The 23,856-nt window shown below is 37.8% G+C and overlaps 1 protein-coding gene across 9 annotated transcripts in view; it reads left to right on the top strand.

The window, feature by feature from the left end:
* ROBO2 (roundabout guidance receptor 2) overlaps positions 1-23,856 on the top strand; it is a 1,654,833-nt gene that overhangs the window by 1,059,716 nt on the left and 571,261 nt on the right. For 2 of the 9 annotated variants that reach the window (XM_049710549.1, XM_049710545.1), the window contains exon 1: positions 15,604-16,332. The exons of the other annotated variants lie outside the window; for them this stretch is intronic. In XM_049710549.1, coding sequence (XP_049566506.1) covers positions 16,272-16,332 — 61 coding nt within the window. In that variant the 5' untranslated portion in view covers positions 15,604-16,271. Of the gene's footprint in view, positions 1-15,603; positions 16,333-23,856 lie in introns of those variants that run through there. 9 annotated transcript variants of the gene reach the window in all.

The following is a 23,856-nucleotide window of genomic DNA, read 5'->3' as shown; positions in this document are numbered from 1 at the left end:
CTTAGGGGCAGGCATGAAAAGAAACCTAATTACCCTCTTATCAACACAGAATTATGTTATAATATTTCTTTCAAACATAAACTAGACAGAAAAAAAATCAGCCTATACTAGTGAAATTCTTATGCCAAAGTACTGCCTTCTTATTTTGATGGGTCTACAGCCTATAATTTCTACAGCCAAAGTAGTTTTTAGTAACATTCTGATTATACTTAAATTATAAAATATATATAAAATGACACAGTAATTACTAAGTTTCATATCTATATTTTTGAAAATTAAGAATATCTATAGTATGTTTTATAGTTACAGTTAGCCACCTTAATATAACAGCTTGAAGTACAAAAACGTGGTATTTGATTTGACGTTTTCTTCAGGTCTAATAATTGAGATTCTCTGTATATCAGGTACACTTATAACCAAATACACACACGTCAGTTCTGCATACAGGGAGCACACAGACTGACATGGATTCACTTAGTTGTCATACGTTCTCCACATTGCTCCAAAGTAAAACTTTATTGATAAGTTTAGTGTGTCCCTACCCAGTTAAACTTCTGAATTTAGGTGAGGCATCATATTGTGTGACTATTTCAGCATAGATGGAATTATTACCTCAGAAATCTTTAAGAGGGGATTAGATGGAAAAGGAAGCTGGATGGGCAAGTTTGAGTCCCAAGAACATCCCTGTATGTTTTTTGTTCTGAATATTAGTTTCAGTGCAGAACCTGATCTGGCACTGAGAGAAACTGTGTGGGAAGTGAGACAGTAAAACGGGCAGCTTGAGGGTCTGATGGAGAGGAAGAGGGATCGATAAAACAGAGAGTGATATCAGCTACAAAAGGAAATTGTGTATACTATTAACACAAACATTTATGATACTCCGATCTAGTGTTTAGAGACAGTGGTATACTTAGAGTAAAAGCTGGAGTTGAATCTGTAGACGCTGTACTGAGAGGAATAACTAAGAGATGGAAATGCTGAATTCTGCACTGAGAGAAATAACTGAAGGTTGGAGATACCAAGACTCTGTACATACCAGTTGTTATGGATTTTGTTTTGAATAATAATAAAGCAAAAGAGGAGGGAAAAGAAATTTGAAATTTGCTTTTATAACATGAATCTTGGCATCACCATTTTGGAGCATTTTCTTATGTTAACTATTGTTTCAAACGTGCATATCTTTCTTTTGAATTTCTGACTTAATACCATACTGGAAGAGGAAAATACATGATTTGAAATATATGAATAGCATGAAGTGAAGACATTGAAGCATTAGTGAACTGACCACTAGTTTGACCTTTTCTTGTTTTATTTTGTCTTTTTTTCTTTTGGACTTTTTCGAAAAGACAGAAGGTCTGTCCTTTGGCAGTAAATTAATTTAGTGTGCCTCCTTTAAAAAGCAGGGGACTGGGTGGCTAGCTCCTCCCTTTAGAGTGGATGATGGTCATGTGGAAAGGAAGTGGTAATAAACCCCTAACACAAAATACTTAACTGTAATAAAAAAATATTTCTTTCAACTTTTGCTATGAGGTATTTTAGGTCAATTAAATGTCATTTTCATTCCAAGTCTTAGTTATTATTTTGGACTTTACAAATGACTGTTTAAACCTGCCGTCAGCTCATAAGCCTCCTCCAAAATTGTTTTCCTTTTCTTTAGGATTCTGTTACGACGTTGTGCCTTGAAAACAAAATATAATCAAACATGTACAAGTGACTTCAATAATTACATTTGTGGAAGCTTTCCAGTTTGCTCGGTATAACAAATTCAAGTATAAATTCATTGCTGAGGGCAAAATCAAAGTAATGTCCTGCAGTGACTTGGAAATTTAGTTAACATGATAACTAACAAAAGTTTCTGAAAGAATAGACAAATTGCTCCCAACTGAACATAAAAGGGGATGACATAAGGTTAGACAAAAGATTCATGATTTGAGTGCATTTCTTTTGAAATGCAAAAATCTTTACAGCTCTCCTTGGAAAACATCTTCTGGGTGGTATCTTTTGTGTTGAGGGGAGCCTAGAATGGGCTGGTAGGGTGCTAATGGAAAGTACTACAGTCTTGGTGTTTGGAGATTAACATGTGGAAATCCTTGCAGCAGTTGCTGAAGGTGCCCACATAAATCTCTGCCTTACTGCTTGAGAGGCATTTTACTTGTTGCTGCTCGTAGCTTGATGTTTTACGCAGTTTTATTGTCTAAGAGGTATCTAACAAAGAAAGAGCCTCGACACTATCTACTGGCAGACACAGTTCTACTATGAGCACCTCGACGTTTCCATTTATTTATTTTAAAAATGGCTTCGCCAGGATCGCTGCAACCACCATCAGCTCAACAGTCAAAACTAAATGGTCATCATAAGAAGATATCCAAGTGACTTGTAAAAAGTCTGTATGCTCATATGCTTGGTTTTAAATCTCTGAGGTTTTTTTTAGATTATTTTTTATGTGGACCGTTTTTAAGGTCTGTATTGAATTTGTTACAATATTGATACTCTTTTTTATGTTTTGGTTTTTTGTCAGTGAGGCATGTGGGATCTTAGCTCCCCGACCGGGGATGGAACCCCCCTGGCATAGGAAGGCAAAGTCTTAACCACTGGACCACCAGGGAAGTCCCTGTCTTTTGTTTTAATGTTGAGAGCCTACTGTAGTCTCCTTCAGTCCTGTAGGTTTCTAATAATAAAACTTCATGGAATCCCTCCAGACCACTTAACATCCAGGGTTAAACTTTGACCTTTATGATAGCCATATCTGTATCATTATAAGCTGTGCTATATCAGGGATGCTAGTATCCTTTTTTATTTTAATAGAGGGTTGTGATATTAGAATAAAGCAGGTACTTTATACATATGTAATGTCACAGAGATGAGCCAGCTACCAGGAATGTCCATAACTTTTCAGTCTACACTTGGCCCTGAAGAACAACTGCTAACATTCTAACAGCTTCCCATAAATACAAGCATGATGGATTAGACCAGATGTGCCAATGGAAGACTATCAAAATAAACACCAGTTCATATCATAGCTTTCAAAGTAACTTTGTGTCACAGAATCTGAAACTTGAGGCAGTGATTCTTTATCTTTTGCAAAGGGCTCAGGCCCGATTATTGCTACAAGAGCTGAAATCCATGCTTTCTACATGAGCAAAATAAGTAATAGAACGTCTGCTCTTAAGGAGACTAGTCTGAGACAGACATTTCTGTTATAGGATGGCATGTAACAGCACTCAATAAAAATTTGTTGAGTGATTTGAATGAATCCTTTTTCCCCCAATCTTTTTTATTTTAATTAGTGCACCTCATCATATCTAGGTGACCTATCCAGAAATATGTGCGAGCATGTTGACTAACATGATATATTTTGGGGTTTGTCTTTGATGTAAAAGCTAGTATTATAAAGCAACAGCTTTTTAAGGGTGAGGTTAATGGATTTGTAACTAGAAGAATAGAGTCAAACTGCTACTTATCAAGCATTCAGATAAAAAAGCAAATTACATCAGCCATAAAAAGTCATGTAGCTCAAACATCAATTCTAATTTATAAGTGTTTCTGGAGACAGGGCAATATATAATTGTATTTCTCAGTTGAAGCAATACTATTTCAAGGAAAATTAATATAGAAGTCTGAAAAACAATAATGTTAACAAATCCCTCTATATGTCTTTCTGATGACAATAGTGATGACAACATCATATTACAAAAAAAATCTCAGTCTGAGGGAAACAGGTCGAAGAATCCCACTGAAGCCCCTAATGCAGTTAGGCCTCTTGTCAGGCTCATGGACCAAACACTCAGAAACTGACATCTCCAGGAGACTGGCATTGTGTACGTTAGAGGAGCTGATACTAAATCGCTCAACCCCTGCTTCCAAAGCTCATGCAAAGCATACACAGACATTTCTAGTTTGGGCACCCCAGAGAGCATATATAGCAGCAAAAGTCAATTGGACAATAAATGCAAAACCAAATTGTGAATAGGAAATTGCTACATGCACTGCCTAAGTTGCTTTAACTCTTCCAAGGTCATATAAAAGGAACTGTTAACAACCATCTTTGACAGCATGGTACTTTATTAAACTACAGCAGTTAGCATAGTCCTCTAAGCACTGAGAGCTAGCTTAAGGACCAGACAGGGTCAAACTCAGAACTCTAGTAAGGGTATTAGTCAAGCACTACTCTCTAACCCATTTTGCATATTTAATTAAGTGGAGGGGGAAACATGACGGCTAAGCTGGCTCAAAAGTTCTGTGGTGTGCACAAATGAGGCTACATCTCAGTTTTCTTACAAGACAAAAGTCAAGTGGGTAGAAAGAAATCAGAAAGAATACTTAATAAGAGCTGCAAAGCAAAATTAGAAGCTCAAAGAAGATCAAATCACATGGCTTTCTCTAGGGATTTTTTTTTTTAGTGAAACCAAGCTTATCAAACACTCCTCTCTCCTTCCTTACCCTCCTGTTTTTCTGTCCTCTCACCGTTGTTTTCCTTTTCTTCTATTTCATTTCATTACTCCTTTTCATAACTGATTGAGGCAAACAAACAAGGAACTGCTCCTGAAATCCCCTAGTTCACTAATTGCCAACGCTTCTCTCAAGTTAAAAATGTTCAGCACACCCTCTCTATAGCCAGAAAGCAATGATTAACATTAAATTAGTTAACACGGTTTAGTGGAAATGAAATAGATTCTGATGTCAGTCAGGTCTCAGCGCTCATTTATTTTTGTACTCTTTTGTCAAAGTTACTTAATTTCTCAGAGCCTCAATTTTTTGTTGTTCATAGTGAACAGTCTTTTCTTTGTCTCTCATCTAAGTCCGCCGAGAACTTTACAAGACCATCTGACATCTCTTGTCTACTTTTATCTTGATTCTATGCACCTGAGGCTTCTCACTTACCTCCACCTCTGGCTCCGTGCTACCATAAATGGGATTCAATATATGTGGAATATTTTCTTCCTTTTCAAAATCTTCTAACATCTGACTTCTCTGTTTCATTACTTTGGTGTCTATAAGACATCCGATAATTTCTCTCTCCTTCCTAGCACCTCTCTTTCACCCTGAGGTTTCAGTGCAACACATAGCACTGAGTGTAGTGCAAAGTTTCATTGATTTATAGCATGTCTATTTATGAATTTAGTTCAGAAGTTGGTCTTCATTTCATATATGTTTCTCTGTATGAATATAGCTTGTGATATGTTTCAATCTTTGTTATGGATGTTGCTTTAGATTGAAAGTTAATAGACCGATGAGACTGTATTCCTTCAACTTGATGTAAGAGGCCCAGCATGTGAGTGTGTGCGTGTTACTGCTTGTTAGTAATTTTGGTGACTGGCTGGCTTCTGTTGGGGCTAATGTACATATGAAAAAGTTGCCAAAAATCATGTTTCATAATTTGGGGAGCTTCTAAGTTTAGAGAGTATTTTCTTTTTTGAATTAAAAAAAATTGAATATAGAAGAAAACTGGTGCGGGAAGTGGACTAGTGACATAGAAATTGAGATTTGGCTAATTCTTTTCTTTATTTTAAAACAGAAAAGCTGTACAAAGATGAGAATTAAGCCTTCCCTCTAAGACGATATTAAATAATCAACAGAGGAAATGACTTAAGTCTTCTATTTATTGCCATAGGCAGTTGTGTAAATCTGGTTCTGGGATAATCTTTACTACATTTTGCAATAGGCATTCTGTAATAAGCATTAATAAGACCAGGATCGAATATTTTTATTTAGTATTTTTGTATAGAGACTATAGTTATTTAGTATTTCTTCTAACATTTTTGTGGTATAGAGTTATTTTTAAATTTTGATATATTTTAAATATACAAAGATTTTTAAATGGACTAATATGTATAAATTAAATTTTAATCAGGAAATCACTGGCAGTTGTAATAACAATTAACAAAAGACAATATCTAAACTCAAAAGTTCTAAGTTAAATTAATATAATTTTTTAAAAACTAATTTATGAATAAGGTAAGGTATCTATTATTAATTTAAATTGGCCTCCCATCCTTGAGATATATAATGAGATTATAATAGATGATCTTAAGGCTATCATTCAATTCTGAAATTCTAAAATGGATCATTTAAAGTAAAGGTTTTAAATTTTAATTTTTCTCTCTGTTTAGTCTTCTTTGTGTTAGACATACATGTGTCTGTTTGACTATATATATGATAAACTTTTTTTTTTTTTTGCTGTACGCGGGCCTCTCACTGTTGTGACCTCTCCCGTTGCGGAGCACAGGCTCCGGACGCACAGGCTCAGTGGCCATGGCTCACAGGCCCAGCCTCTCCGCGGTACGTGGGATCTTCCTGGACCGGGGCACGAACCTGTGTCTCCTGGATCGGCAGGCGGACTCTCAACCATTGCGCCACCAGGGAAGCCCTATGATAAACTTTTGATTTAAATAGGCTTAGAATGCATATTACCAATGTTTCCCAAGATTTCTACTAATCTATCATTCATCTACTTGGCTTTTAATAAACAAAAAGTTATTTTCCCAGTTTGAATTTATTAAAACTTGTAATGGTTATATTAATTTCTTAGGGCTACAATAACAGGTACCACAGACTTGTCGGCTTAAACAACAGAAATTTATTCTCTCACAGTTCCAGAGGCTAGAAACTCAGGACCATGTTCTGAAGGCTCTAGGGAAGAATCCCTTCTGACTTCTTTCAGAGTCTGGTGGCTCCAAGCATTCCCTGGTGTAGAGCAGCATAACGCCGATCTCTGCCATTGCCTTCACATAGCTATCTTCTCCCTTTGACTTCTGTGTCTGTGTCAAAATTTTCCTCTTGTCTTAAGGGCCCTAGTCATTGGATTAGGGCCCATCCTAATCTAGCATAAATTCATTTTAACTTGATTAAATTTGCAAAGACCCTATTTCCAAACAAGGACACATTCTGAGGTTTTGGGCGGACACTACTCAACCCAGTACCAAAACATATAATAATAAATTAGAGTTTCTCTTTAGCCTGCAATAACCTATACTGCCATAATGAATTTAAATAATTCCTTCCAAAAGCAAGGAAGTCTGCAGGGGGTGGATATGTGGGATGGTAAATAGAGCTGATCAACGAATATTTCCAGCTTCTTCGCATCCATAAAGGGGGAGTGGGGTGGATATTTTTTCTTGTTTGGGCAACAAAATAGAAATAGTGTAATTCGTCCCCAACCAAGGAATTTAACAGCCATATTCTGCTTTTCCATTTGTTCAGAAAGTGAGCGCTCCAGCAACCTAGATCCTGGAACGAGGATGATGTAGAACAGTCTCCAGTAGACTCACAATATAGCAAGAAATAAACCTTATTGCTTAAGACTTTGGAATTGTTTGTATTTGTAGAATATGCATCCTCAATGGCAGTGATGTAAAATTGGTTTTGGAGGGCAAACAAAATCTTACTCTTTTTATGTATAAAGTACATACATACATGCAGCGCATAAACATATGTACTGTATCTGTGGTATTAAATTCCATGGGGATTAGGACAAAAATACCTAAAAATGCATCTTAGAGTAACCGTGAGAAAAAGGTTGAGAAACTCTGCCATAGAAAAACCTAGTCTATCCTGCGTGATACCATAGGTTTGTTGACACTGAATATGAGTTAGTTTCAAATTTTGACACTTTCAAAGTTTTTCAATTTGAGCTTTCATTAACTACTCTGAACTGTGGGGCTAAAAATAACATTACCCTCATATGCTTTGTGATATTAAATAAGACAATCAATATAAAAGTCTTATTGAAGTGCTTGCCACATAGTTTTTAAAAGTTAGGTATTTTTCTAATATTAATCATGGTTCAATGTCCTGTGAAGAAATAAATACCACATTTCCATTTAAACTTTAGGCGATATTCAAAGTAGCTTATTATATTTGTCAGAATAGGCTAAGTGCTAAAACAAAGAATACAAAAACTTCAATAATTTATTAAGTATAATAATAATTATAAGTTATTTTTGTGTCCAACTCAATGAAAAACATTCAGGAGAGAGTGTGATCATTCGCTCTACATACTTATTCTGGGACTCATTTATTCCATCTGGTGGTTTGGTGTTTTCTACAGGGTTTGGCCATCCAATGAATGATAGAATAAAGTGTCTGGGGTGCTATGGGAGGTATCTTAGAGGCCAGTCCCAGAAGTGCCTGCATTGGCCACATCTCAGTCACATGATATCTACCTGCAAGGGAGCTGGGATATTTAACCAAGCTCTCAGTAGAAGAAGGAAAGAAAATAATTCGAAGTTGCCATACAGCATTGTCTCTGCCATCATGAAGGAGATTCATTAATACACTCCAACACCCTAAGTGTTGGAAATCAGTTAAGATGTTCACTGTGCAAGTCCTTTAAAACCATCATTCATACACCCATCTGAGTAGGCACTATTTTAATCTTTTTTTTTTATGGTTGAGACAATTGTAAGATCACACTGTAAGTGGTATAACCAAAGTTAGATCTGCTTGTTCCAGAGCTCCAGCTCTTAGCCAGCATGCTCTATAATTTCCCCAATTAGGCATTCATTCATCATTCCGTCTCCTCCCAGGGATAATGAAGTAGAAATGCTACTTCACAGTTAGATTGGAGAAGAATAAAATTTTCCCAATGATAAGTGAATGGTTTACTTAAGAATATTGTGAAATCCCTGGAAGTCTTAAAATAAAATGTTTTCATCTCTTTTTTGATAATTTAAGCACGATTCAGAAACAAAGGCCGGAAAATAGACTACCAATACACCTATAAAGTTTTGCTCCACCTTTGTGACATAATGTCTTTTTAATGTGTGTGCTTGGTGGGCAGTAGAGAAGGGAGGAACAAAATAATAGGTAAGTAATAACCTGAACTTAAGCCAGATGTAGAGACAAGCTAAAGAAAGAAAAATCCCACAGTGCTCATCATGCTATATAATTTTCATTGACTCTGTCTATAGCAATCAGTGCTTCAAACACTCATGATTGCTAGATTGCCGAAGGAAAGGATCATAGATTAGTAGTCTTTGAAAAATGAAAAATTAAAGAATAGAAAGTTGGTGAAACATTTCTCTCATTGCTAAAAATTATAAGTTAATTTTTAGATGCTCAATATAGCTTACATTAGATAAACATTTAAATTGTATACTCCTACTAAATATAAAGGGCTAGTCATTGAAAATAAAGTATATTAAAAATTAAAACAAGCCAATTTGATAGGAGGACCATACCGTTTGTATGAAATTGTCAAAAACTACACTAGCATTTTTCAATTTTAATGATTTGATTTTTTGATCTTCTTACATTAGTATTAGTATATAATGGAAAAGCCAAAATTACTCAGAAAACAAAAGTCACTTATACCTATACTGCTTTTTAGTAAATGATGAATCACTAGAAACTGCTTAAGAGAGACTTTTTATCCAAATTGAAATATTTTGATCTGAAGTACTTTATATGTCCTATTATTCCTTCATTTGTAGTTTTGTTTCTAAACTTGTACCATGACAACTTTTCCAGATATTTCACTTTTTAAAAAAAGATTCATTTTTGATGTGGACCATTTTAAGTCTTTATTGAGTTTGTTACAATATTGCTTCTCTTTTTTATGTTTTGGGTTTTTTGGCCACGAGGCATGTGGGATCTTAGCTGCCCCACCAGGGATTGAACGCACACTGCCTGCACTGGAAGGTGAAGTCTTAACCATTGGACCCCAGGGAAGTCCCCAGATATTTCACTTTATCACTTTAGTAAGAGAATGTGTATTTACATCTCTCACTTTTTAAAGCAAAATTATATTACCTAGCCTCCCTGCTGGTATCTAACAACTGAAAACGTAGTACTCGTTGTAGAAGGACTTCAAGAACTCTGCAGGCAGCCAGAAGTTATTTTATCAGGCAGAAATAAGATAATTTGGATATTGGAAGAAAATCAGAATTTGCTCCCGAGCAGATTAGTTCTTCTGTATGACAGAACCATAGGCAGTTCAATTGGATTACATGTGCCCTTGGATTAATTCCATGATATTATTGTTAAGAGAGAGGAAGCAACTTCTTTTGAATTTGAAGAATCCATTGTTAAATAGTCTAAAAGACAACTCAGTGAGCAGATAACTAAAAATTTTGGCCTATAGGTATGATGAATCTTTTCCTAAATCTTTGACAATTCCTTCTTCTTAAGAACAACAAAAATTCTGTTTTGGATTTTTAGAGAAACCTTCTTATTAGGATTACAGTTGTGTTGCTAAAATTCAATTATACAAAGCCCAGGTTGGAGCAGATGGACTTGGAATAGTTTGGCAAAAAATCAAAGGGATTTTCTTGGGTTCATTATGTTGTGATATAAAAATAGCAAAAAGTGTATTATTTAACATCATTGGAATTAGGCTGTAGACTAAAATTAGAACTCGAGAGCTTTAAATAGAGATGATAAAATAACCAGCAGTAAAAGACTATGCAGGGATAGGAAGCCTAGCCTGATATGGTCAGAGGCCTCATAGATGGAGGTGCACCTGTAAATAATTTCTATCTTGGCAAGACTGACAATTCTGCTTATTTCTAAGAATGCTTTCCTAATCTAGATGAAAGGTTATCTTCCCCACCAAAGAGCTACTTTTTAATTTATGGGCCGAGGTTGCGGTTTCATAGATCACTTAAACGGAGGGAAGGGGGTAACGGACAACCTCAGAATGAGGAGTACTGACCTTAAGGAGATAAAATCTCATTGATGAACTCTGAAATAGCTTTATGTGTTTTAAAAAATTCTAAATTTTAAGGTATACACACTTAGAGAAATTATGCCTCGATATTATTTATTATTAATACTTAATGTAATATTTTATTTAATCAAAAGCTATGTTAAGTTTGGAAGTATCACTGAAGTTTTCAATCAAGATAGAAAATAATTTTCCAAATTGATTTTAATTCTAAAAAAAAGAAAAATTCTTCTTGACCACAAATGACGGTATTTGGTAGAAAATACTTTGTTTTTGTGATATATTGCTACATTTCAGTCAACTTAAATCTCAGATCTCTAAGAATGGAATATTTTAATAACTCCATGTAATGTACCAAAAGTACTAATCATAGATAGATACATAGATAGGCAGACTGATTACATACAGAGTATTAGTGAATATCGAAAATGAATTGACTGAAATCAGATACTTAGAACATATTTCAGAAGAACAAAATGCAATTTATCTTGGCTTCCTCAAATCGTTTTGCAACAAGTTGGAGTGTAATAAAAAGAAGAATAACCTAAGAGCACATGAGTCATTCTTCTCTGATCTGGATTTTTAATGCTTCGCTTATTTTAATTGTCCTGTGTTCTTTTGTAGATAGTAACCCATACGTTTCATGTAAATGTGTTGTTTCTGCATAGTATGGTAAGACAATCTTATATAGAAAAATTCAAACTGAACTGATAACAAATGGTCTTCTGGCTGTAAAAAGATTCTTCAATTTTGGTAACAAAAACCGATTATGTATTTCTATATGTTTTGATGTACCAGATCTTAAATTAATCAATCAAAGCAATTTATTAAAGTGTTACAGTGTTTCTGCAATGTGGAAGATATTTTAAAACCCTTAGGAGCATAGATTTTGTAGAGAGATCTGGATTCAAAGGAAGATTGCACTTTTTATTAATTTGGGTTAGATATCTAAACTTCAGTTTTCTCATCTGTACAATGGGAATAATATCAACCACATAAGGCTCTCATAGGATTTAAATGATTTAATGAATTTTTAAAAACTAGAACAATTCCTGACGTATAGCAAGTGCTCACCACTTCATAGTAGATATTAAAATTATTATCAGGGATCAGTTAATTTGCCTGTGTATACCACCTTGCAACTATAATGAGGGCATGATGGAAAGAGTAAAAAATAAATAGATTGGGCTTTTTCAAATTATACCACATCCTTTGGGAATCTGGTATGGAAAAGAAATATTTAATATTTTATATCTTATATTGTGCAGATTGGCTTCAGATGAGTATTTTATGTTTCTCCAGGAATGCCAACTCAGAAGTGCAATCACAAAGAAGATCATTTGATCACCTTACCCCAATTAGGGTTAATTATATTCTCCTACACATAGATGTCTTTAGATATCTTAAAATATATATTTATCTGGTAGGCACATTTTGAGCACATAATAATACCATTCCAGGTTTTACATAGATTTCCATGTACATTTTCTACTTAGCAGCTTGTTTAGAGAAGAAAAAAAAAAACAGTTGATATTTGGGAAGATATTATAGCTAAGTGCCCATTTAATTTTATGTATCTTAAACCTAATCTGGCGATGCGGGTGCTTCATTGTTCTAAGCTATTTCTGGCTTTGTCTTAATGAAAACCTAAAAAAAATTTTTTTAGCTAAAGTGCTACTAAAATTGAATTTCCAACTTCTACTAGAATGTTCAGGTTTTAAAGGTTTTCCTTTTAGAAAAACCAAGTGAGGAATCCATTTCTTCTATAGACACTGCTCACTAAAAGTGTGTTAAATTTAATAGAAATGTAAACTTTTCTCTAATACAGATCTTATCAAACCTCCCAGAAGGTAGTGTCTTTGTTCCCCTTGGACTTATTGTTGTCCATATTACATTTCTGTCTGTAGACTCTTACAGTAACTGTTGGTGTTGAGAGTTTTGGTCATAATCTTGAACCATCACTTGGTATGAGAGTCTTATATGTAAAGTTATCAGTTTTCCTTGGTCACATTTTATGTCAAATGAGACTGACAGAGTATTCTTTTTAAACATCATTTATGAACTTACCTTCAAGAAAAATCACAAAACATAGACCCCTAAATTCCTTTGTTACAGACATTATTAAATAATGTAGGTAATGTATTGCGAAAAGATGGCACCAGACTGAAATCAATGGTGTGTTTTGTCACCTTTAGTAAGTAAAGTATGAATGCAAAATGATGATGCTTGGTCCAAAATGCCAAATAAATATAACCAAAGGAATGTCTCTTAAATAAATCTTTTCTCTGTGTGAGGTCATTTGTCATACTCTATACAAGGACAACTTTCTGTGAGATGTGAGGTAACATTTTTCTGCCCTAGGGAACAACAGCAATTGCTAGGTCATTCTCCTTCAAACTACCGTCCTCCAACTTCCCATGCACACCCTTTCTGCCTCTGAGTGACTTTATAGATCACCTAAGGAAAGGCATTTGTAGATGGTTGAGTGTAACATATATGAAGTCAAATCTACCTTCTTCCCTCCAGATGAATAGCCATGACAAAACTCTTCAAGATGAAATGTCCCAATATCTTCCTTTCTGAGATCTATCTTAAAATTAAAGAGCTTTAAGTCTATATGATTTGTTAATTTCTGCATTATTATTAGGGAGACTTTACTTTCAGAATATTTTCTGTTGTACCCATGTAGGGAAATTTGAAATAGAAATTGGGTGGTGGTGGTGGTGGTGGTGCATTAGAGGAATAAAGTAGGCTTTGTAATCCCTGATTTTAAATCTAATCAGAATGTTTAAAATGAAAAATTTAAAGAATTATAAATTATTTGGCAACATTAAAGATAGATAAGAGAGATATTAATCCAATGAATTTTGTCATTTTCCATGACCACCATATCATCTAAGTTAGACTTGGCCCTTTGGGTTAAAAAAAAAAAAGCATGTGAACTTGTCTTGCCCTCCCCTCCCCACTTCTTTTCTTAGAGTGGTAAAAGAATAATACATTTAGAAATCATTACTGTGAGAATTCAAGTGATTTAACTTCAGCACACTAATGCACTTTTTTAAAACAACTAAATAATGTATATAAAAATTGTGCTGAAATTACTCTTAATGCTTCACAAGAAGAGTGGCTTGTTTTATTCTTCTGCAAGACTATTTCATTACCATAATTTTCAAGCATGCAGAGGTGCCATAAAAACTCTCCTAATTACTTGTGTGTCACTGACCGCTTTTTTTTTTGAAACACACAATATCACATCCATAAGAGGCAAGGGAGCGCTAAATTGAGTGGCAACACCAAAATGTACCACCAGACAAAGGCTCTTCTTCAAACTGCTTCACAAGGCCACGAACAGAAAGAATCTTTTCTAATATTTTCCAGTAGGGGGAACTAAAGACTCACCATCCAGCTTTTAGCTCGGCTCGGGAACCTGCGCGAGTTCTTATAACCCGCCTTGTAATCATCTGAACTAGCATCAAACAACTACCAGCGAGCCTGTGATCACACGTGGGCCGGGCTCCACCGGCCACACCAGTGGCACCCCAGACACTAGCATCCCTTTGATCTAATGTGGGCTGCCTTAATCTTCCCGGTCCTGAATGGCATTCACTTGGTGGGTTCTGCCTTAATTTTCAGGATTTTGTCATCTTTGGGCTGCAATTCAGCTGTTTTTGAGCTTCGTTAGCTCAGTTGGGTTTTCAGGTTTTCCGAACTTCCTTTCAGAGGTGATAGTCTCTGGAGGGTAATAACTTCGGGTACCGGTCCCCCGCACCCAAGCTCCCTGATCTCCTTTCTCCATCCTAAGCGTTTTCTGAACTCCCTGGCATCCCTCAGCCCCGCGTCAAATTCATCTTTGAGGGGGTCATAAGGCAACTGAGTAACAGAAGAGGGGATGCCACCCCTTCCCCTCCCCCCCCCCACCCGGGATTCCTCAGGGGGCCATAGATCTTGGCTAAAACAAGCCAGTGGAGACTACGGATTTCTGTACATCTCCCTCCCCCCTTTTTTGTGCCTTTTTAACGACGGAGAAAGCACCCCGACACAACCTTTCCGCTCCAAGAGGTGGTTATATTGTTTCCTTTCCTTTTCTCCCTCCCGCTCAGCTTCTCATTTTGCTAAAAGGTGAAGAGTGAATGTTTGTGTGATTTTAACGGGTAATGAGGCTGCACCCGGGGTCCTGGACGGATGATCTTTTTCCAGAAAGCGTGTGCATCTCCGTGCATCTCCGGCAGACGGAGGGATGAATAATTAGGAAGGGCTTCCATGAAATCGCTCACCGAGAAAATTACCTGCCCATTAAACGGGACGCGGCGAAGGGCAGGAGGCTAGAGCCCACCTATCCCCTCCCGAGGCGGGAAGCAGGGGGGGACGACGAGGCGCAGAGAAGGGGAAGGAGTTGACCGGTAGCCTCGGCTCCGAATTTGTTAATTTCTGTCCCACTAGGACTCTAGGCTTTCCAGCCCCCCCTTCCCCCACTGCCCAGCGGGCTGGCTCCCCCTGTGCGGGCGGGTGGCGGAGCGTGGAAGTGGAGGCTCCGTGCACCCCCTCATCACCCCCCGCCCCCCTCCCCGGGGCAGACTCCAAGCAGCTTTCATTCCTCCCCTCCCCTCCCGCCTCCTCGCCTTCCCTCTAAGTCCTTCCACCCGCGGCAGCTGCAGGAGGAGGCGGACGCTCTGCTGCGGGGCCGCGGGAGCAGCGGCAGCGGCGGCGGCGGCCGTACCAGGTGGACTGGCGGCTAGACCCGGGCGGGCGGCTGGACCGCGCGCTCCCCTGCTCTCCCGCTCCTGGGCCCCTGGGCTCACCCGCCCCGCTCCGCACCCGCCCGCCGCCTGCCGCTGCCGGGGTTCACAGCCGCTCGGAGGCGGCACCGCGGGGGGGTGGCAGCAGCCTCAGCCCTGCCCCTCTATCCCTCCCGCCTTCCCTCCCTCCCTGCAGCCCCACCACGTAGGAGTTCGGATTCTCCACCCGCCTCGTCCCTATTTCCCTTTGCCTCTCTTTCGGGAACGAGAGAGGTGGAGGGAGGCAACGAGGTTGCAAAGGAGAGGGCCGCCAAATCGGCCCGCCTGCAAAGTGTTGCTTTGACACATCCTTATTATGGAAGTTTAGTGAAAAAACTCTGGACGTGGAGCTGCTACCCAGACGGAGACCGGGGGAAAGGAAACCAGTGGGCAGGCCAATGTTTTTTTTCGGCAGCGCGCTGGCAAGTTTGTGGAACACTTTCTAGGAATTAGGTCTTTTTCCTCTCCCGTCATCTTCTTGACTTCTGAAGAACGAACTTGGCTTTGGATTGCCATGAAGCCTGAGGAGAGGGGGTTAGACACACTTGAATAATCCCTCCGGCTGGGCTGAATTCGTGGGAATTTAGGAAGCCACAGTGAGGAAATACAGCAGCCTTGGGAGTGCTCTCTGTTAATTTGGATGGATCTAAATGTGCCCCATTCAAGACCTCTCCACTAACCCCTTCTGATCTTGCCATTTGCTCTTCTTGACTTAATTAGCAGCTAGAAAAGTCTAAACTTTGGACCTACCTCTTTTTTTGATACTTATTTTTGTACTTTTGCTCTCTGGGATTGGTTTCTTAAACAATCTGGATCCTTTTTAATATGTCAAAATGAGTCGGCTGATGTTTACACAACTACTGCTCTGTGGATTTTTATATGTTCGGGTTGATGGTAAGTTAAAATGTTTCTATCCTGTCCCTCCCCCCCCCCAAAAAAAAACCCCCAACATTTCTTTCTGAGTCGGATGTGGGCTATAAATAAAATGACATTATATCCTTTGGTCCCTTTTGGCCAGGCATGGGGGCTTTGGGGGAAGCAGAGGTTTTAAGTCTTTTGTTTCTAAACTGCTGCAGATGGAACGTGTTAGGAGTCACCTATTGTTGTAATTTACTTAATTAATTGAGGAGTTGGGTAATAAATGATGGGCTCTCAGTTTTGTTAGAAAAAGAAATGTGAAAGTAAATCTCGTGAACGAGTCTAATACTCTTGTGCTTGTTCTCCATTTGGGGTTTGTTCTTGTATCTGAACTTTGGCTTAGAAATTCAAGTGAAGTAAGTAATAGATACCCCAGTGAAGGTGCAGTAGGTTAGGAATTTGAGTCAGGGATCTCAGGGATCAATGTGTATCACCTGCGTGCTGGTAAGTGCTCTCCTAGCGTGATATCAGAATGAAGATTTAGATCATAGGGAGAAAACTGTCAAAAGTAAGACAGGGCGAGGCTCCAGGAAGGGGGAAGCAGAAGCTGTGGGCTGCCTGTGGGTACGGAACGCTCAGCTCAGTCCCTAGTGGCAAACACAATGGGGATCTGAAACAGGTGCTGTAGGTGTCTCCCTCTAGGTTGAGTCAGTCTGTCAAGCAGACAGCATTCTGCCTCTGATTCTCCTGTCTTTTGTTCAGATTTGGTTTCCTGGGGTATTTTCATAGGATGTCAGTTTCCTGTGGGAGGATTGCAAAATCCTTTTTTGTAGCTCTTTTGAATGATGAGTGGAAGGAATTGTTAACATGCTTTTTTGTTTGTTTGTTCCAAAGAAGAAAGTCAAAAGAACAATTTGGTATTAACCTAGCGACTTTAATTTTCACATCAATGGAAATAATTGGTCTAAAGAGAAGATTAGAGCATGATATTTTTGCCTGCATGTGTGGATTTTAGTACTTTAGATTTTTAATTACTGTACTTATAAATAATCTGAGGTGTATTGGTCCAGATACTTGAGCCATTATAGTAGCTTGTTGCTACATAAACTTTCCTCCAGTATTTGCATTGTGGACGAAGTCATTATTTGGGACACTGCCTATTTTTGCCCGCCTGTAGGAGCTAACTTTGTTCCTGGCAGGGGCTGTTGCACAGAGCCCCATGTATCAGACTCAAAAAGGAAGCCCTTCTATAAACATGAGGCAATAAGGATGAGTTTACCTTCAGTCAAGTGGCTGTTTTCAATCCTGGACTACATAAGTACCCATGCCCCCCAGCGATAGTAGGCGAGCGTTCATGTGGGCACACTGCTTTTTTCTTTTTTCCCTTCTAAGTAGTAGATGTATAGGAGTAAATCACTGTGAATTCTACTGTGGCAATATCTCTAATCATATCTAATCATTCACCAGACATTTTCTTCTTCAATACATTTACCTTTGTAATACATTTAGATGACAATCACAAAAAGGTTTTGTCCCAAGTGTTTTGATTGTCACAATAAGACTTTAATATAACTTTTTGGATATGTCCTCACAAACCATGAATTTATATACTGCAATGCAAGAAATGCATTATAAACTATATATTAGATTACAGAACTATCACCAAGTTGTTTTTTTTTTCAGTCGTTGTGTAGCTAGCTGGAATACAATTAAATTGCTCAGTGGAAGTGACAGAGGGAATCAGAAGAGCTTGGTGTTACAGAATGTAATTAATGTACCAGGGTGTTTCGAGATATATGAAACAAATGCAATTAACCACCTTGCTGCTGGAACAGCAGTAGCAAGACATCATTTCTCCCCTTCCCTCTCTCCTTCGTATCCTAGCTCCCTCCCTTCTTTCCCGCTCTCCACTCACCTTGCCCTTCCTGTCCCACAGATACACCTAGGACCTTTGTTCTGTTTTAACATTATAGGATAAGGGGGTAATTTGTGTCTGGGCCATAACTGTGCAGCAACGTTCATAGTAATGTAGTGAAAAATGCCCAAGATTGAGGAGTTGAAAAGGTATTATTAAATTCTTGTGTGTGTGAACCTAGTTTTTGTATTTAGCATCTACTATGTCCAAAGCAATGGAAACTGTGGACACTTACTGAATTAGTATGCAAGTCATATGTTTGACATTGGATTGCCCTTGGTTTACCCCCTAATGATGACAGCCCCTCCATGGGGATTGTTAAAAATTTGGGATGTAGACAACACTGCCCTCTAGGCTATTTCAACACACTGGGATTGTGTGTTTACATATATAATGAGGGGGTTGTTTGTAGGATCTCTAAGCCTTCTTACTTTTCCAGGGTTCTATGATTTCTAGTTACTTATTATCCTTCTTAGAAGTGTGTGCTTATTCTCCCCATGAATTTCAAATTTAGAGAAGCTTGTACCATTTGAAAGATATACTGACTCTCCTTGTGCTAGACACAGAAATTAATTTTATTCAGTGACAAATGATACATAGATTTGCATTGAAATTTGCTTGGTGGGTTATTTATATGTGCATTTTTATAGTATATGAAAAATGTTAGAGTTTTGCATCCTCATGAAAGTTATGTGTCATTATTATTTATGATTTTTCTGTATCTTGTGTCTGTAGGAATCTGTAGAGAATAAATATTAAGTTAATTGAGAACTACAGGCAAACTTTTCTATTTGGGATGTAAATAAAGATTATCTCATTCGATACAGATTAATTAACCAAATGCAGATTTTTCCTTACTATTATGTATGAGAATATGTATTGAATTTAGCCTTTGTTCTCCAGATTTTCTTTATTTTTAAATAAGAATATGGTTTTGTAATCATTTACAGGGAACTAATATGAACTGTCACAAGACTGTTGGATTATATCTGTATTAAATACATTGTGTCAGTTCAATAATTTTACAATACTGGTGAAAAGATGTTTTGCCTCTCACTGCTGTGGCCTCTCCCGTTGCGGAGCATGGGCTCCGGACGCGCAGGCTCAGCGGCCATGGCTCACGGGCCCAGCCACTCCGTGGCATGTGGGATCTTCTCGGACCGGGGCACGAACCCGTGTCCCCTGCGTTGGCAGGTGGACTCTCAATCACTGCACCACCAGGGAAGCCCGAAAAGATGTTTTTAAGATGAAAATATTTCTTGTCTTTAATCCTTAACTGTTCTAAAATGAAAATGGCACTTGTGATATTTGGAGAGATAAAGATGATACGTGTGCATGGTGCAGATATATAATCTCATATAGGTTTATAGGTATTGCTAAAGTGCTTCTTTCAGTAATGGACTCATTATTGTAGCCGTATGTAGTCCATTTCAGAACTTAAATTGCATATAAGTGACCTGAAATTTCTTCTTGCAACTATACACTAATATCACGTTTGAATTGGCTTTGTTTGAATAACCTTTGATTCTAGGCAACATGTGGACCATAAACCAAAAAGATTTCTTAATACATAGAGAAAAGAGTATCTTAAAGAAAGAAAAGGTCATGATTATACCAAAAAAAAAAAAAATTCTAGTTATTGCATCCTTGAGCAACCTGTATAAAATAGCATCTTTGCTAATAAAAATATGGATATGTAAGAACATTGCCTACATTTGGATACATATATAGTAATGAAGGGAGCTTACGTATGTAGGATGTGTGTGTTCAGTAATATCTGCTTCAGTAGCTCCTGCAGTCCATAGGAGTTATTTATTTATTTACTTCCTATGTGCAATTTGATTTTTGAAGAGTTAGAAAAAACAGATTTTCCTTTTTTTTTTTTTTTTTTCCCCCGGTACGCAGGCCCCTCACTGTTGTGGCCTCTCCCGTTGCGGAGCGCAGGCTCTGGACGCGTAGGCCCAGCGGCCATGGCTCACGGGCCCAGCCGCTCCGCGGCATGTGGGATCCTACCCGGACCGGGGTACGAACCCGTGTCGCCTGCATCGGCAGGCGGACTCTCAACCACTGCGCCACCAGGGAAGCCCAGATTTTCCTTTTACTTATTTCTATTCCTAGCTCTCCTCCTACTCCTCCTGTACCACCTCTTTCTCTTCCGCCTTCATTTCTTCCTTCCCCTCCTTTTTTGGACCCAGTGGAAGGAATTAAAGAAATATTTGAAGAATGAAGAAAATAGGTGAGAGGTTTCTTGGATAACAATTTAGAAAATCTGCATTTAAAGGAGATATGTTAATAATATTTTAACTTTGGATATACCCAGTTGGGGTCTTGACTCATCATTTTTCTTTTACAATCCTGTAGAGCTTGATGCAAACTTATATAGTTCTTTTTCCAGTTTAGGCAGACAGACGTCTACAGACCTGAGTTCTAGCAGAAAGTTATAGAGTGCTATATTAGAGATTTATTTTCAAAGAGAAGTATTGTTATGCTTCTTATAGTGTTTCCAGGTATAGCCCTGTCAACCTAAATCAATACATTGATGTTGTTAATGATTTTCTTCTTTTTTAAATTATTGAGTGAAGCATGAATGAATGATGACATAAAGTCTTTTAAGGGGAAATTTCCATAAACTCTGGCAATGTTTCGGCATAGCAGAAATCTAATATAGCATCTAAAGTGTAGCATATTCACCCAAAAAACCTGTCTCTAACAAAACAACATTGGAGTGATCTAGGCCTCAAGCCTTAGTGTTTTTTCCTCCATTTGCACCTAATCCTTAATGTCTTTCATCTGGTCGCATGGGTTTTAAATACTTCTTTATTCTGATACTTCTCAAATTGCCCTAATCACTTGTGGAAGAATGTAAATTCCATGAGATTACAACTTGGCTCTTCTATTTACCATGGTATCTCCAGCGCCCATACATTACTTAACATATCCAGCTGACTACATGACATCTTTGCTTGATATCTAAGAAGAATATATCAGACTTGGATAGTAACTAGATTTGTTGTGGTGATCATTTCCCAATGTATACAAATAGCGAGTCATTGTGTTCTACACCTGAAACTAATATAATGTTGTATGTCAATTATACCTCAATAAAATAATTTTTAAAATGAATATACCAAACTCAAGCCAGGGATAGAATTGGCTTCTCCTTCCAGTCATCTCCAGCTCAGTGAATGGCATCACTATTCACAGTTTTATCATGACCCAAAACTAGGAATCATTTTTGACTTGTTCTCACAGCCCATATCTGACTTGTTAGTAAATCCTTTGAAATATACCCTGATACCTAAAATTTTATGCGTGTGTTTGTGAGTGTTTCCCCAACATTTTAATATAAGCATTTTCAAACATGCAACATAGCTGAATTTTACAGTGAACACTCATATTGCCATGTAGATTCTACCGTTTTTTACTATACTTGATTACCACATATCTATCCGTTTACCCATTCCTCTAGGCATCCATTAATTCATCTTCTTGTTTTGATGCATTTTCAAATAGATTCCAAATGTTTCTTACTAATTCAACCACTACCATCCTGGTCAAAACCTGGACTATTGGAATAATCTGATAAATGATCATCCTGCTTCCATTTCTGTTCTTCCTATCCCCACACGTTACCTCCAACCAGTTAGTTCTCCGCCCAGTAGCCACAGGGACCTTTCAAAAGCATGTAAATAAGATAATGGCAGCACCTTGCTCAGAAGCTTCTAATGGCTTCCACTGATAACTCTTCGCAGTAGTTTACAGGACTCTTCAAATTCAGGTCCCTCACTGCCTCTCTGACCTCATCTGTTCACACTCACTACTGGAACCTAGGTTTAGACCTTGCTTTTTGATGTTTTGTTCCTGACTCAGGGCTTTTGCATTTGTTCTTTCTTTCACCTTAAATGTGCTTCCCCTGATCATTGCATGGGTTTTTTTCAATTGGTTTAATGAGTCCCTATCCAATATCATCTCTTCAGATATATGGACCACCTAATGTAAAAATGCTCCCCTTAAAACACTATTGGACTATCCCCCTTACCTATCTTAATTTTTTTCTGAGCTCTTATCACCTTCTTAAAGTTTATGTGGGTGTGTGAGCACGTGTCCACAGGCACATGCACGTGTTTGTATAAACAACCTTGAAGGCACCCACATTGTACCCTACTTGCGAGCTAAGAAGTTAGACTGCTACAACTTCATGAATGCTGGCAAAGGACATGAAACTCCTGGGTCGCAGGTGGTAGATTTCATTAGTTATGTCACAGCAAGCAGCATGATGTCATGTTTGTATAGATTTACCTTTCCCCTGAAGACCCTTAGGGGCAATGCAGTGGGGGCCAGGTAGATGGTGCACACACAAAGCTGACGAGCCCTGAGCTTGGGAACCAGGATATTTTATAGTGGACGATAAGGAAATCTGCCTAACTTTTGGCTTGGAGGGAAACATTGTCTTGACTATATTAGACAGTAAGCAAATCTGCCTTCTGTTCTGAAGGGAGACCGTCTAGTGTTTAGAAGACTGTTAGCTGTATGCATATGTTAGTATGATTATTGTCTGCTGCTTCTACTGAGCTCCTAGGGCATGGACTTTCTTTGTCTATTTGTTTACCTGTGTTCCTCCAGTGCCTAGAGCACAGGATGACACATAGTAGAATCAAGTATTTGTTGAATAAATGAAAATGTGCTTATGGAATGCTTTTGAGATGTTTATTTTCATGCCCTAGCCCAACATGTGAAACGTTTACCATTTGAACTAGGTTTATTTATTTATTTGGGGGTGTGTATTTGTGTTTGTCTCTCATTCTCCCTCTCTCTCTTTAGAGAGAGAGAGTTATCAAACATGCATATTTTGACATAAATGACATTGTGATTTCTGATGATTTAGTATTCCACCTTTCACCTGGCAGGAGATATAGAATTGACTATTTGCTTTGATATGTCTCTTTTCTAACCAAGAGTATTTTCAACAATGGTGTGACCTACATGGTCACTCCCAATCTCCATACTAACACTGTTGGATGTTTCAGCACACTGTTGAGTGGTGTATATATTTTGACAGGGCACTCCTTCAGATGATTCTAATGTACCTTAATAGGACCACATACACTCTTATCTGACTAAGGAATTTTGACTTATACAATGATATCTAGTCCAAAAAGTGAGACTTTTCTTCACCTTTAGGGCAACTTTTCATTTAAGCATTAGCAACAGATAAAAATGATGACTTTAGTTCAGGCATAGAATTAAAAAGAATATGTTAAAAATTGGTCTCCAATTATATAGCTCACTAATAATTGAAAAAGAAGAGGAAGATTAAAATACCTGCAGCAACTGGAATTACCCTACCCCATCTACTGTTATAATCATCATGTCTAGGACCCTACTTACCATCACTGATACTAAACTGAGATATACCCAGGAATTTGGCAGGTAGGACCCTCTTTATAGACCTACTTTTGATTTTAAGAAAATAACTCAAAGAAGTCTTACCGGAAAATTTATTTTTTAAAACTGAGATAAAGCAAACATAGACATTCTCTAAATTTTGCTACTTAAATATTTTCCCCCAACAACTTCACTGAAATGATTGAAATATAATTCACATTATATTTCACAAACAAGTTACTCATGTAAAGTGTACAATT

The sequence above is a fragment of the Orcinus orca genome, chromosome 5 (assembly GCF_937001465.1).
Source record: "Orcinus orca chromosome 5, mOrcOrc1.1, whole genome shotgun sequence".
Lineage (NCBI taxonomy): Eukaryota > Metazoa > Chordata > Mammalia > Artiodactyla > Delphinidae > Orcinus > Orcinus orca.
This window is presented reverse-complemented; position numbering and strand designations above follow the sequence as displayed.